The following is a 17,420-nucleotide window of genomic DNA, read 5'->3' on the forward strand; positions in this document are numbered from 1 at the left end:
AAAAAAACCATAGTGTAAAATCTCCCTATGTGAAATGTTTTAAGGAGAACACTCTACGGCATTCTAGATTCTTGATAAAATAAAGAGATCCAACGTATATCGGCATTTCAATCAGAAAGGCGATAAGCGCACACCAATGTTTACATTTCGAAGCGATTCCTATTCCATCCGTCAACATGTATACAAAGTTGATCTTAAGCTCTCTCGCGTCAAGAGATTTTGACAAAACAAAAGCGAATCAATAAATCACCGGGGTTTCTATACATCTTTGAGAAAACATTATTTACAGTGTTGCTTATATCATTACTGTTGTGATAGATCCATTACTTTTTGGTTTTGTTGATGACGTTGTTACGTACAATCGTAAAAGAACCGTAATCTATTACTATTTGTGAAAAAAACAGAATACTTACCAGATTTATGGTTCATAATCGCATACCACATGATCTATAGGTGTTCTATGTAATTAAGTATTTGCATAAAAAAAACATATTGTATTGAATATAATAGATCGCGAACGCTCCAAACAAGAGGTATAGTCTAGCCAAGAAAATATTATATTAAATGATATAGATATAGAAATAAAATACTTTATCTAATTTCCACTTACTTAATGTATTGATATTAATACGACCAAGGTTTCGGTTTTTACACCATTCTCAAGTGTTAGAATACTTGAGAATGATGTATATGAGGTCATATGACGTGTTCGTAGCTCGAAATCGCTTAGGAAATTTCCAAGGTCATGTGGATGTTTAACCATGCAAGGCCAAATCATAGCTGTACAGTAAAAAGGGGTTCACGGTCATGACATCACACACAACTCAATGCCAAAGTCATAGGCGGAGAGTAAAAAAGGGGTTCTACATCATTATGTTACACGCAACTCAAGGTCAACTCATAGGCGAAGAATAAAAAAACGAATCAAGGTCACAGTCAGTGTTGTGGATCTGGGGGGGCATACCCTTGGGGGGAGGTCCTGACCCGTCTTTCCCCCCCCTACTTCTGATTTGTTGCTATATTGATTTCATGAAGCAGACGAAAATTCGAAAGTTTTAAAACGCAAATTATATAATTCATTAACTTTAAAAACGTTTTTATCTGGATTAAAAGAACCTTTAGGAACCACAATTCGTTATATGAGACCTATTGATTTGAATGAAGCGTTGCAATTCATCATTCAAGAAGAAAATATCAATTATTATCAAAACCAATCGAACAGAGTTTCTGTAAGACAAAATAGTAGCCTAATAAGATCAAATTCTAATCAAAATTCAAATCAGTCTCATTTTCCAAGAACTTCTTTTAATGCCAATACAAGAAACGATCAATTCCAAAATCGTCAAGCATTTAATCAAAATAGATCTTCAAATAACCAATTCCATCCACAAAACAATTTCCCTTCACAGCCTATAAATATTCAACCAAGAACTAATGTTCCACAACAAAAATTTTTCCGAAATTCTCAAGTTTTCAAACAACCTACTAATAACCAGAACGTTTTCAAGCCCAATCAAAATCGAAATCTTCCCAGTCAAACACCTATGAGTGTTTCAACAAGGCAAACGTTCAACAGAAATCAACCAGGTCCCTCATTTCCTAGTTGACCTCAACAAAGAAACTTTATCTCAGAGGAACTTTTTAATACAGAAACGAATGATGTCGAATATTATTCACAAGATTCTGAAGTTGAAAATCAGAGCCAGTATGAAAATTTCGAAAATACTGAATGTAATTCTGATGAAAATTTTCAATTGATAGACCAAGACATCAATCAAACGTAGAACCAGTGATAATATCTTTAAATTCAAGTAATTCTAGTGAATTACCCTATATACTTCTACCTGAATATAATTTGAAATTTTTAGTCGATACAGGTTCGACTAAATCTTTTATTGATCCAAATCTAGCTTATAATCTATACCCCGATAGAATCCAAAATGATCCTTTCATAGTGTCGACCGTATTTCAAAAATCTTGTCACAAACATAGTGCTTTCATTCCCATTTCAAAAGTATTTAATGTTTCTGGAAATCTGAAATTTTATTTATTCAAATTTCACAATACATTTCATGGATTGATAGGTATTGATAACTTGAAACTACTTCAAGCAAATGTTAACTTGAGCAAACGACTTTTGACAACACGTCATTCACAAATCAAATTGCATTATCATAAAATAAAAAATGATCTGAACCTCATTACCGTACTTCCCCGAAACGAACAAGTAATTAAGATAAAAACATCTGTACGCGACGGTGAAATTATAATTCCTTATCAAAACACAACTGCGAAATTCCAGAGAGTTTGCCGATCGCGAGAAACGGAGAAGCGCTAACAACTATATTAAATAACAGTATGGATCAGATTACACTAGATTTCTCTGAACCTATTGTCGTCGAAAAATTTGATAGAACATGCATACAAGAATTTAACTTTAATAATTTTGATGAGACGTACAAACGTAAACTGGACTTATCTAATATTAGAACTGAGCATTTGAATGTCGAAGAAAAATCAATGATAGAAAAATTATGTTTAGAATTTTCCGAATTTTTTACCATGAGGATGAACCGCTCACTTTTACAAATAAAACTAAACATCGTATAAATAAAACTGACGAAATACCCGTTTATACAAAGACATATAGATATCCATTCATTCACAAAAAAGAAGTCCAAACACAAATTCAAAAAATGTTAGATCAAAAAATTATAAGGCCTAGTAGTTCACCTTGGTCGTCCCCAATTTGGGTCGTCCCTAAGAAAATGGATGCCTCCGGCAAACAAAAATGGCGAATTGTTGTAGATTACCGGAAGCTTAATGAGAAAACAATTGATGATAAGTATCCCTTGCCGAATATAACCGATTTACTAGATAAACTAGGTATATGCCAATATTTTTCGACTTTAGATCTTGCCAGCGGATTCCACCAAATTGAAATGTTTGAGGAAGACATCGAAAAAACAGCATTCAATACCGAAAATGGGCATTACGAGTTCCTCAGGATGCCATTTGGTCTCAAGAATGCTCCCGCGACTTTTGAACGAGTGATAGAGAATATCCTTAGAGGTATTCAAAACGAAAAATGCTTAGTTTATTTAGATGACATAATCATCTTTTCCATATCTCTCCAAGAGCATATCGAAAGGCTAAGAGCAGTTTTTCAAAGACTCAGAGAGTCAAACTTCAAAATCCAACTCGATAAGTCAGAATTTTTACGAAAAGAAGAGGCTTATCTTGGGCATATTGTTACTCCGAACGGTGTCAAACCAAATCCGGATGAAATTAAATCGATAAAGAACTTTCCTATTCCAAAAACAACTGAAAAAATTAAAGGATTTTCTGGACTGTTAGGATATTATAGACGATTCATCAATAACTTCGCAAAATTAACGAAACCACTTACCAAATGCTTGAAGAAGGGTGCACAGATCATCCACGACGAAGAATTTCTATCGTGTTTCGAAACTTGTAAAAATTTACTAATTAACGAACCCATCCTTCAGTATCCAGATTTTACTAAACCGTTCAATTTAACAACGGACGCCTCAAACGTAGCTTTGGGTGCGGTCTTGAGCCAAGGACCTATTGGAAAAGACCTTCCAGTAGCGTACGCTTCAAGGACTCTAAACGACTCCGAATCAAATTACAGCACAATAGAAAAAGAACTATTGGCTATTTTCTGGGCAACCAAATATTTTCGTTCCTACCTTTTTGGCAGGAAATTCAATATAGTCACGGATCATAAATCACTCCAATGGCTATTTTCAACGAAAGACCAGAGTTCTAAATTGCTAAGATGGCGAATTAAACTTGAAGAATATCAATATAATATAATTTACAAAAAAGGGTCATTGAACTACATTGAACTACACACAAAAGAGTCAAAGACTTTTTGGGAAGAACTAGACGAGATAATCGAAGAGTCCGAACGTCTAGCCGGCCCCTCTATTACTTTTGATAACCAAAATAGTGTTAACCCCAACTTAAATACCCCAGACTACCAACCATCTTCGGATATATTAGAAATAGGTAAACCTCTTCAAGATAATATTTCCATGATAGTTAATGCCGATATAGAATCTACTCAAACTCCTGAAAAACATGAACTAAACTCAATTGAAGAAATTGACGACGTTACCGTACACATTAATACCGAGGAAAATCCAATTGTTGAAATACCCATTTCAGAATTCCCGGTAAATTTTGGTCAAAACCAAATTATTTTCCAATCTGTTCTTCATTCACCATCTAAACCAAAAATAACGATCTTATTTGAGAAGAAACAGAGAATGACTGTTCAGCTTTCTTTAAATAACTTTGAAAGAGGCGTAATCGATTTTGTAAAAGAATATATCGCACCTAATATACCTTATTATCTTTACTTTGAAAACTCAGATAATTATGAACGATTTTGTGAAGTAATTAGACAAAATTTCAAATGGCTTTCATTAAAATTTAAAAGATGTAAATTCAAACTAATCGATGTCACAGATAAAAAAGAAGCTTTAAAACTGATACAAGCATATCACGAAGGAAAAAGTAATCATAGAGGCATTGACGAGACCGAACAAAAACTCAAAACCCTTTATTATTGGCCCAATATGAAAGATTCTATCCAAACCTTTATTAACGAGTGTGGAATCTGTCAAAGAAGTAAATACGAAAGACATCCTATCAAAACAAAAATGAACATAACCCCGACAGCCACCAAACCATTCGAAATTATCCACATTGACGTTTATACTTTAGAAAAAAATAAATTTCTTACTATTATAGACAGTTTTTCGAAATACGCGCAAGCATATCATTTGCCCTTTTTATCGGCTACCGATGTAGCTGACAACTTTTGATATTTTTTTCACATCATGGCGTACCTATCCAAATTATAGTTGACAACGGAACTGAATTTAAAAATACAGTTATTGAAGAACTTCTCAAACTGCACAAAGTAAATGTACATTTTTGCTCACCCAATCATCCCCAATCAAACGGACAAATTGAAAGAATTCACTCTACTCTCATTGAACACATTAGACTTCTCAATACTAGAGGATTTCTTAAAACACCGCCTCAAACGAAAATGGTTTACGCTATATTTGCATACAATCATCGATATAGTTAATGGACATATAACCAATGAAAATCCATTCGATATCAACATAGACAATATTCTTCTCAAATGACCACCGAGAAAAAACTAAATTACTTTACGCGGAAATAAACAGAAAAATAATGAATCGAAAAGAAAAGGTTATTTCAAAATCTAATGAAACGCGCGATAATCCAGAAATGTTCAAACCTAATTCTAAAACGTACGTGAATAAACACTTGAGACAAAAAGTAAACGCATCTATGAAGACAGTTTCCACAGAAAATCATGAAAAAGTACACATGGACAATTTAAAAAAACCAAGAAAGAAGTGCTATGATTTTAATAAATAGTTCATTTCATTTCTTTTCAGAATACCTTTTGTATTCGGACTTCAGGACAGAATAACATTGAAAAACCTGGAAAACAATCCTGGTATGATACCTTTAAAATTGGGCAATGCCAAAATTCAACAATACTCACACACACTGATACACTACTATGACCTGAATCCATTCATAACTGAAATCCAAAAACTGAACGACCAATACGGACAAACTTTAGAAGCACTCAGTATAAACAAAAACAATATTTCCTCAGCTGAAACAGAAAATTACATAAAAATTTTGACTTTGACAAAAGACAAGACTGAATCCAAATTGCAAGAAATTATCACAAATCCCAAACGAGGATTGATTAATGGTTTTGGTTCGATATTTAAATCAATTACAGGAAACCTCGATGCAGAAGACGGGGAGAGGTACGAAAAATTTATTAGGGAATTTCAAAACAACCAAAAAGTATTGGCTTCTAGTGTTGTGAAACAAAATTCAGTTTCAATCAATTTGATCAATAAATTCAATCAAACTGTTCAACAAATTATTCACAATGAAAAATTTCTTCAAGAAAAAATAGTTCATACTGCTGCCATATTCCAAACAAAAAGTTATGAAGAAAATAGAGCATATGTTCAGGATATACTCAACCAAATGATTGATATGTTTGAAAATTCTACAGCATTCGCGAAACTCAACATTATGCATCCAAGCATAGTGAAACCCACTGACTTATACGCCGAGCTTCTTAAATTACGAATTATTACAAAGAATCAATTTCCTATTGATATTACTTTAGAAAACATCTTGAAATTAGAGAAAATCATAAATATCGAATATTTTATTCTGAATAATAGAAGAACCTTTCTTCTTCATGTTCCAATCACATATCCATACATTTTCGATTACTATCACTTATATTCAATCCCTACATATAGTCAAAGTCAGTTCAAGGCACTTATACTCAAAAATTCATTTTTACTTGAAGAACTCAGAATATTTCACATTTAAAAGCGACGATTATGTCAAAGTAGAACCACAATTCTATGTCTGCAAGAAAATGCCAATTAGAGAAATTTCTGGAAATCTCTGTGAGCTGCAATTCCTGAAGATGGAAGACACTTCCACATGTAGACAAATCGATGTTAGGATTACTAAGCCAATAGCTAACCAACTGGAGGACTCTACCCAATGGATAGTGATATTTCCAAATAAAACGACAATCCACCTACAATGTAATGAACAAGAGGAAGTTCAAAGAATAATTGGATCCTATTTAATTGACATTCTAGGCTGCAAAATCAAGGCGAATCAAATCGAAATAATCAATGAAGAAAATGTAATCAATAGCAATCAAATAATATTGATTCCCGAATTGAACCAAGATCGCAACCCTCCAAGAAGTGTAAATATGAGCTTTCAATTGGACGATGTTGACCTGAAAGAACTCCAAAACCTGAAAAATCAGCTAATTGATAACAATCCTGAAATAACATTCAACCAAGGCGGACTTTACCAATCACCGAGTATATGGACTTTAGTGGTTTACTTAGCGATCATCTCAATGATAGTTTACTTCTTGTACAGGAAAAATGTACTTCGATGTTGCACCAATAGGAAGCCTAGTCAACAAGAGAACCAATTACAAGTAGTAAATGAAGTATCCGATCTATCCACTGTTCAACTACCCCGATGCGCATGATAGTTGAATCTTCGGGGGAAGGAATTATCTCACCACCTAGGACAATCCCGCTGATCTAGCAGTACCACCACCCTGTTCCAGATGCTGACAAGACAGTTCTCACAGGAGCGCACATCTTCGAAGCTTCGCATCCAGAATCAGTCAGATTTTATTCATCAAACCAACAACATGTATAATTTCATATATTTTGTATTTCTGTGATTTTTCATTTTCAAGTTTGTAACAATAAAAGTATTTTTTAAAAAGCAAGTTTTGTGCCGTCGACAGTTAATTAACGTCAAATTCCAACCAACCTAAGCTAGTTTTGAATCATCATGAATACGTTTCAAATCATAGTTGATGTGACGTCATTGTTTCAACGCCAATTAAGTTTGGGAACTTCCGAAATCGATTTTTAAAAATAAAACTGTTTCCGAAAAACTCAAAGTTGAGTTACAATTATATTTCATTAGCAACGTCAAAGCCAAAGGTACAATTATAACTAAACTGAAACAAACAAAAAAACTCATATTTATAATATCGGGTAAGCTTGGGTAGAATTGCAGCGTCTATTGAATTCCTGGTATCCAGCGTGAGATACTTAATGTAAATGCACTCCAAGAAATGATCTTGGCTATATCTATAACATGGGATGTCCATACATAACACGCCAGAACAGATGTATTTAAATCACAGACGAATACGTTTTGAATACATGAGCCCAAGAAAACGCCTTATATTTTGTGTACGTCAGTGACGTAATGTATTATCATGCGTATGGTCACCGTATAGAAGTAAACACAAATAAGTTCACTCTCCGCCATATTTGGATCAAGATTCCCCACCTCGAATTTTATGCTCTGTCGACCTACAGCGCAACCGACTGAATCTGAAGCGTTTACCAAGCGAGTCAAGTTGAGGCATGGAATATTATTACACAGTGAGTCGTTGTAAGTGGTGGTTTTGTATTTGTGAAAAATTCGTGTCTAGTTTCAAAATGAACAAGTGTCGAGCTGTGGGTTAAAGTAATTTGTAGGGTGATGTCGGCATTAATTTTTTTCGATTTTCAATTGACGAAAAAAGGTATGTTTCTCTAGTATTTATTGTATAACATTGAAGGAATGAACAAATAACGAAAATCATAAAATAAATTGTTATAGACCATATATAGTGGGGTCATTAACATGCAGACTTTTTTTTATGAAATAAATTTGATGACATTGAACTTTACGAATAATATTTGCCTCACAAGTAATGATATAAAATGACAAAACAATCGAATTTCCACTGGAAATCTGTATTTTGTACTTAAGTTTTGATTTACAACAACCAACCCAATAATATTTTTTGAGGAAAATGATTCAAAACCAAACGAAATAAACGTTTGCTAAACTATATCTTTTTTTCTCTCATCAAATTCTGATTCAATCTATTTAATACCATTTGTTTCGATGAAATGGGCATCAAGTCACACTTATGACATAGGAAATGATAGAATAGTTGGTTTTAAGGAATTATTGAACAAGTAAACGGCTTCTATAGCAGAATATGACTTTCAATAAACCTTTTTTCGGAATACCAAAACAAATTGATTTTCTGAAAGAAATGAAAATATTTTCCAGCAAATTTACTGTAATATCAAAAAAAGGAACAAACACGACTATACAAATGAGATTCATTGAGGGGTGGCAGATAACAACTTCGGCATTTCTGCAACTGAGGGAAAACCTACATAGTTAAGGACACTTCTACATATTGACGAGGAATATAAATCAGGACTCTGTGGAAAATTATTTTGGTCAACTGAGAAATACTTGTGGAAATGCCAGAAACCCACCTCCTATTCAAGTTACCAGAGCTTTCAAAAAATCATTTACTCTTCAGTGTTTCACATAGGCAGAAGGAAGCAACTGTCTAGAAGATACTAGTGAGATTCTATCTAATATTATAGATGCTGACATAAATAGATTGAAGATTCTTGGGGAAGTTCCAAAAAATCCCCATAAACCTTTTAGAGTAGAGAAAAATGATTATAGAACTCCAGCCACTCCCGAAGGCAATAGTTTGGGCTATGTTTGTGGATATCTGGCTTAAGTTTGACGATAGTCGTGTCGCGAAATGTTCTGGCGATGTATTGAATTCATTGGAGCCTCTGGAGACAACCTACATTTTGTTTCATGAGAGAGAGGAGAGGACATTGGCGGATCAAAATCTTCAGATGATGCGGTGCTGCAGGTTTTTCCGGGTTTTCTTGCAGCTGAAAAAGCAAATACACCACTGGAATCAATGAAATCGCCCCGGAGCGCAGCTGAAAAAGCAAATACACCACTGGAATCAATGAAATCGCCCCGGAGCGCCAAATAATGTTTATTGTTGTTTTATAATTTCACAAATAAAGGTTCTTGGAATATATACATGCCTTCAGAATATTCATGGAATATGCTTGAATGAATATCTGTTCTGTTTAAAATCTGTTTTTCCGTTAATCAGCTGTCGTCCCCATACGAACGACAACTCTCAGAAGTTGAGAAACTTGTGCGAGCTAAGGACTAACGAGGTCTTACCTTTTAACGTGTGATTCCTAACATGGCAGGATTATTTCCGAAAGAATGTGCATAGGATGTATTCAAATGGATTATTCTCTCGTAAATGTTCTAAGAATATTGTCGACCGAATATACCATATGGTATATTTTCAGAACATATCCCCACGGTATATTTTGGAATATTCTATACGGTGTATTACTGAAACTTTGAATTATCTTATAATAACGTATTCAAATAATTCAATATCATTAAAAACAAAAATATTTGAAGATTTTAATTGAAAGCATAACCTAATGTATATAACCCTAATAGTGTTAACCAGTTTTTCAACTCAACGCGAAGATTCTGATTGATTGTATGTGTGTAATGTGTGTGTATGTGTGTATTGGTGTTATTATCAAAGTCATTCTCTCATGTTTAGTGTACCATTTATAGTTTGAGGTTATCCAATTTGCAGTACAGCGAATAGTTTGATTTTGCATCTTCAAACAGTAGAGTTACAACCTATTCAGTCTTTAAGAAAAGTAAGTAAAAGGCAATAGTATCGATAATAAAGTCATGGTGCTTAGCCTACTATACCTCATTTTAGGACTGAGGAGAGTTGATGTGTGGGATTTGTTGGTTTGACTAAGTACACATTTAAACTGTGATTTCAGTTGTGTATCTTCAGTAGAGAAAAGTAAGTGAATGACACATTCTTTTGTATCATTTGTTCATAATTTTTATCACACACACTTTTTCAAGATAATATCAATATGCCCAAAAGGAAACGGTGTGGTACCTGGTACAGGCAGGTGCGTCAAGAAACTGAAAACGTCATGAGTACTTTTCAACAAGTTGCTCTCCAAGTCATAAAACGTTGTAAATGTTCATGAGGAACCGATGAGAAAAAGATCTATTTGATTTTTAATTCAATTTTATTGTGTCACTTTCAAATAGTGATAATGAATGTTAATGTACATTTTGTTCCAGGTATCAATAGTGAAAGACTGGCTAATGCATTGTTGGACAAATATCAGGATAACTCTTCTGGTGAGCAATGTTTGGATAACTTTAAGTAAGTGAAATTGAATAAAGTACCCATCATACCACTCATTTAAAATACTTCATTTGAGGGTTTATTTTTTAAAGTGAGAAATCTATATCTATAAATAATCTATATCTATAATAATTAATATTCCGGAGAGGTGCAGTATGACATGCTCCGGGTTGACCCTTTCCTCTCATACAGACCTACGACTTTGTAGGTACGTGTGGCAGATACCCAACGGAAAAACAAACAACCCACCCAGATAATGCCGCGCAGATAGTTGAAGTAAAACCATCAGGCACCTGTGCAACGTCTTCGATTTGGAAGATTCGTCGCATGAAAAGCAGACATTAATTTCGTTTGGTCGATCCGACCCATCATCAGTACCGGGCATAGTCTCTTCAGAACGGTGTGAACCGTCTGAGTATCACTAAATTAATTTTTGCTTTTCATAGTAGGAAACAATTTGCGACGAATCTTCCAAATCGAAGACGTTGCACAGGTGCCTGATGGTTTTACTTCAACTCTCTGCGCGGCATTAGCTGGGAGGGTTGTTTGTTTTTCCGTTGGGTATCTGCCACACGTACCTACAAAGTCGTATGTCTGTATGGTACTAGATGTATTTTGTTGATATCAGTCTTATTTTACATTGGCTCAAAAGTTATTGACTCAAAAGTTATTCGCTGTCCTTCTCAATCAAAAAACATCGAGCAGAGAATAACTTCTGTCGAAAATAGCCGAATCTAAAATAAGATTAGTGCCAACAAAAACATCTATCAGAGGTTGAAAATGACAATATGTAAAACAACTGTAATTCTGGTACAAGTAATCGAGAATAGCTTTATGTTAATGTTTGAGTTTTGCAATGCAAATAATGTCAAATCAATTCAAATTATGGTCAAATACACCAGAATGATGAAGCAACGATCTTTCAATTAGAAGAAGAAGAATAATTTGAATTATCTTGATGATCGATTACATATCGAGAATTATTATAATGGAACTATCGATTATTTTTTATTCGAATTAACCCCTCACTAATAGTGATGGGCATAATCGAATCAATAGTAACTGAATTGTTCAAATAGTAGTATTATTCGAATTACAAATCACTAGCAATGTGCAGTAGAATCACTTATAATACAGTAGTTGTTGAGTATATAAATGTACCTTATTAGATTGAACTGTGATTTTTACAGTAAACTAAGAACAATATTTTATTTCATTTTTATATATTGAGAATTCATTTCAAAATCGTGAATCTTGTTCATTGAGTTCTTTGTTTGAACTTGAATATTGTTTCATTCCATCAACTTTCGAAATAAATCAGTGGTGACCGTTCTCAATAGGTTTTGGTACTAGATGCATAAGGATGTCCAGAACACGTGACCAATTCTCGAACAATATGGCCGCCTGTAGGCACACAATGAGTACAGTGACATAGGTACTTCGCTGTTTTTTCGTGTTTTGTTATCTTTGGAAGCTGTGAAAATAATTATGATGGCTGTTTTTGAAAAAAGTGATTATTTACTAACATTGGAACGTGAAAACAAAGACATTGCTGTGCGTTACAAAGGTTTGACTGGCTACAAATTTTTGAAGCTGGATTTGTACATGATTGTGAATTAAAGTCAATTGGAGAGCACATTGTTGTGATTGCCAATGATTTAAATATTTTTCAAACTTGATTTATTCATAATTTTCTCTGAATATGTATCTTAATTTCATGTCAAGCATTCACAGAGGATGAACAATCCCCCACTGCAAGTCTGGATTATATTCAAGAAAGATGGTGCAATAATTTCAGCTCATTGTACCTGCATAGCAGGCCATTCTGAAATTTGCAGTCACGTTGCTGCTGTACTGTATGGCCTGGAATATATCAACCAATTCAATATATCATCCAATTCTAGAGTGCAGGCCCAGTAAACAGTTTTTGCATGTGGCTTTCATGTAAATATTCAATGCTAAATTTTATCATATACCTATTCTTTCAAGTGTTTTTTTATTTCTTGTTAACTGAGTTTTGACTCTTCCCAAGAACATTTGTTGAATGCCTAGTTTCATTCAATGAATGATATGTATGTAAACATTTCTTTGAACTGAAAAATCATAATTGAAGTTTCCATATTGTTATGAACCACCATGTGAGAAATCACTTTTTTAAAATAACCATTATTGTGGATCATTTGTTCAATGAATGTGTATTGAAACTGACTTCCTCGTCTAAGGGGGAGAATAAACAAAACAATATGACCTTATTTTGTGCTTGATTAAATTAATGTATCTTTGAAAGTGTTTGGACAAAAAAATATTCTATATACTAACGAAACCTAGTTTCTGACCTACGTACCAATTGAATATACCAAAAATTTATTATAATTCAGCTCTATGATCTCTATCGCAATTTATATATTTTCATCATTTGTCAATAACATAACCTGAATTGATGAATCAACAACTTTAATTATCAATAAAAATATATTTGTCAAAAGAAACTTATTTTGATTTCAGATACAGTTTTTGCTACAAAATTAGTAACAAAAGCCTTCAATCAACAATCAGGACCATCCGGGAACACGTCGGACTAAATCTTCTTGTATCAGCTCATGTAAATAATTTAATGTACATCTTGAAAGTCTAAAGAGATCAACAAAGAATTCCATGAGTAAAATTTTCAAAATCAATAGTGTATTAAGTGATAAAAAATAATTTACCTGGAATGACTTTTAAATTCTTCATTTGAATAATGAGTAATTACATTATCGTAATCAATAATACGTGGTCTAAATTTTCGTTTTTCACGATTATATTTCTGTAATATTGTATTCCATTCTTCATCTGAGCTGGACGAACTAGTATTTTGTGGTCGTTGTGAGTGCTTAGTGAACGCACTATATATGTCGATGTTTAAGTTCTGCGATGCAAATAACGTCAAATTAATTCAAAATATGGTCAAATGCGCCTTTATAATGAAGCGACGATCTTATAAATAGAAAAAGAAGAAGAATAATATTTTGAAATATCTGATAGTCGATTCGATATCTCTAATTATTTTGATAATCGAATTTTCGATTATTTTTAATTCCAATTAGCCCAACAACTTAGCGAGAGAAAAACTTTTATTTTATGATAAGGTCCAAAAATATATGTAATGCAACCAAAAAAAAATGAGTAATATATACATTTTAGAACCTCCAACATCGGGAAAGGTATATAAATTTCAAAACAAATCTTGATTATGAGGATGGTTTTCATTTCAGGTTTTACTAAAGACAACAGTTGGCGATATAGACATAGAGCTTTGGACGAAAGAAACTCCAAAAGCATGCCGAAACTTCATTCAACTATGTCTAGAAGGTTACTACAACAACACAATCTTCCACAGGGTCGTTAAAGGCTTCATTGCCCAAGGAGGAGACCCCAACGGAGACGGAACAGGAGGAGAGTCAGTTTATGGAGAACCTTTCAAAGATGAGTTCCATCAGAGGCTCAGGTTCGCAAGGAGAGGTCTCGTTGCCATGGCAAATGCTGGCAAAGACGATAATGGATCTCAGTTCTTTTTCACTCTCGGAGCCACTCCTGAGCTACAAAACAAGCACACCCTTTTTGGTAAAGTAACCGGAGAGACAATATTCAACGTACTGAAATTAGAGGAGGGCTTGATCGAAGACGAGACCCCAGTGTACCCACATAAAATTATCAAGACTGAAGTATTGAATAATCCATTTCCAGACATAGAACCCAGGATTAAAGTTACGGAAGTGAAAGAGAAAAAAAAGAGAGAAAAAAGTTCAGGAGTAAAGTGAGTTTCTTTTAAATCTTATTATTATTCTTCTTTTGTATTATTATTCTTCTCACTTGATAATTTCTTCATTGTTACTATGAAACCTATGCATTTTGTTTTTCACTCGACTTCAAGCATATTTGTTAATTGTAAGTTGTTTAGTAATTTTCCTGTTATATTATTATAGTTAATTTTTATAAGCAGCAGAGTTATAAATCATTTTAAAGTGGCTATTACATAGGCGTACATAACTGAGTCGGTTAAAAAGTGAAAAATGTATTCATTTCAAACATTCAATTTTGTTATATGATTCGATAAAACAAACCTCAGACAAATTTTTGAATTTGTATGAATCAGCGAGTAACAAAAATATGGAACACTCGCATTAATAATTATTAGATTTTTTTATTCAACACCCAAAATTGTTCATACTTTTGAATTCATATCAAAATTTTCAATATTATTATTAAAATCATACAATAAAATATATTGATTAGTTTTTAATATGGATTTTCATCAAGTATCGGCCATTTCTATTTAAAGATTGAGATATGTTATTCTAAATGACCCGTTGAACAAAAAAAACTTCACTTTAGAGTTTTTCAGGCTCTGATGGGTTGGAAATGGGGTGAAAACTTTAAAAAATCGTATAATTGAAAATTGGATGTGTGCATCTACAAGATTAAGATATGTTATTTCTGATGACCAAAATGAACTTCACGTCGTAGTTTTCCAGCCCGTCTGAGGGGGTGAAAATAGGGCGAAAACTTTTAAAAATCGTATCATCAAAAATTGGATGTGTACACCTACAAGATTGAGATATGTTATTGCTGATAACTGATTCGACAAAATGAACTTCACGTCATAGTTTTTGAGGCAGTCTGAGGGTGTGGAAATGGGATGGAGAATTTAAGATATAGTATCATCGAAAATTGAAAGCGTCTAGGACCTGTTTTTCTGCAGGCGCTGGGCTTTGAAGTAGGAATACCGCTTGCTACTTTCCATTGACGTCTATATGCCGCTGTTTCTGTCTCATTCTTTCCGTGTATCGTTTCGCTTCCTCAATTTGCGTTCTTCGATAAATGAAATCTAACAGTCTTCGGCCTTACTCGGAAAATCGCGAAAATTCTAAATTTTCGTTTTCCTCGATTTCATATAGAACTCAGCATCCTAAGACAAAAAGTCTTATGCCGCGTCTCGATATTCCCATTTCTTCTTGCAAAAAAATGCGTTTGAAAAATGTAATGTTTTTTCAAAACTCGAATCTGTTTTTCCGTTAATTAGCTGCCGCCCCCATACGAACGACAACTCTCAGAAGTTGAGAAACTTGTGCGAGCTAAGGACTAACGAGGTCTTACCTTTTAACGTGTGATTCCTAATAAAAATTGAACCACGAGCACTAGAAACGTGATCGAGGTGTCAAACGATAGCTACTAAGAATTTCTATATATACTTCTTTGAAGAAAGCACGATTTCCCTATCTAGATAGCTGAAAAAGCCATTTTCCATAAAATCAGCTTTTTCCCTATTCAAAAATTTGGCGAAGGCTACTACTAATCTTACAAAAGATTTTTCTATCGCTTAGGAAACGACATTTCATATCTTAATTTTCAAAACTAAGCTGAAATATCTTGGGAAAACCTAAGTTTTTCCACGTTTTCTCAATATTCATTCTGAGTGGGCGGGCCTTGTACTGGAGAGCTCGTGAAATTCCAAACTAGTTTTGTTTCACGACAATATGTTTGTAGTATATTCACCCAAGTGGGGAACAACGTGACAACACCGCATGTAAATAGGATGTTAAGAAATAGGGGAGTGGATGTTAAGTTGCCTTTGAGGAATGACGTTTGAATACGCAAATAAACCATTCAAAGGAGTGTTAGTTTTTTTCGCTCAACTTCCTCAATTCCAAGACACCACAATGTTGGTCCAGAATATCCAATGAATTGCGGTTGTCCTAGCATACTGAACCATAAACAATGTGTGGGTTTCCATTTGTGTAAAAAAAGTAAATAACTACTGCTGACGTAATCACCATCTATCCTCCCATAATAAGCAAATACCTCCCGCCTCCCTGTAGTGCTTACGTAACACTTGAATGGCCTTAAAGTAAACGCCATCTATGAGATCGACAAAAGAAATAATGCACCATTAATGAAAACTTGGTGAGTCGAAACAGCGGTGTTTGAGGTTGAATCATAAGCTTTTGGTCTCTGGTTTCATCTGGTAGACTTGCAATGAAAAACAGAGGACGAATCTCGTTCGGCAGTCGATGTGAAAGTATGGTTTTGCAACGGACCTCTATGTTTTTTCAGCTAATCTTGTTAATTTTTTTACAGATTTTTTCAAGGATTTCAAATCAATTTATATCATATTAGACAATGGAAGCCAGAACTGATAAAATTATTTTATTTTTTTTATTCATTCACAGGTTCAAAACCAATTTTACTCAATACAATAAAAAAATACAAAATAAATGAAAGGTGATACAATTATACAAGAATACACAATAATCGAAATATATATATTCGAAAGTTTTGTCCGTTTTAATGTCATATATTTTTGTAGCTTCATATCTCAATATTCTTTCTACTATGTTCGGGTATATACTGATCGATAGACAATTTTGTGCTCTATACTTTGATGCTGTTCATTTTTTCCAAAGTTCAATTTTGCCTCTTCAGCGTATTACTACATGCCGTCCAGGACAAGTATTTGAGGAACATTGTAGAGGCTGACCCATCACCAAGGTGCGCGGGATGGCGGAAGAACTGTACGTCAACTTCCATGCGGTTTTTGATGGTTTAAAATGTATTGAAAAGGTCAACAATTCGAAAAGTGGGTGCCACACGACACGACAGAAATTGTCACGTTTGCTTTTGTGCAACTAAAACTATCCTTTCTTGGATCGAATCGTCACATGTAAGGAAAAGTGGATCCTCTACG

The 17,420-nt window shown here is 33.9% G+C and overlaps 1 protein-coding gene across 1 annotated transcript in view; it reads left to right on the top strand.

Annotated features, from left to right (window-relative positions):
- Positions 1-13,699: 13,699 nt before the first annotated feature.
- LOC111504310 (spliceosome-associated protein CWC27 homolog) overlaps positions 13,700-17,420 on the top strand; it is a 35,115-nt gene continuing 31,394 nt past the window's right edge. Inside the window, exons 1-2 of the mRNA XM_074186052.1 lie at positions 13,700-13,899; positions 13,951-14,492. Of these exons, the coding sequence (XP_074042153.1) occupies positions 13,858-13,899; positions 13,951-14,492 (584 nt within the window). The 5' untranslated portion in view covers positions 13,700-13,857. The remainder of the gene's footprint in view (positions 13,900-13,950; positions 14,493-17,420) is intronic.

The sequence above is a fragment of the Leptinotarsa decemlineata genome, unplaced genomic scaffold (genome assembly GCF_025532065.1).
Source record: "Leptinotarsa decemlineata unplaced genomic scaffold, Ldec_3_MD MMD2_tig00078422_RagTag_RagTag, whole genome shotgun sequence".
NCBI classification, from domain to species: domain Eukaryota; kingdom Metazoa; phylum Arthropoda; class Insecta; order Coleoptera; family Chrysomelidae; genus Leptinotarsa; species Leptinotarsa decemlineata.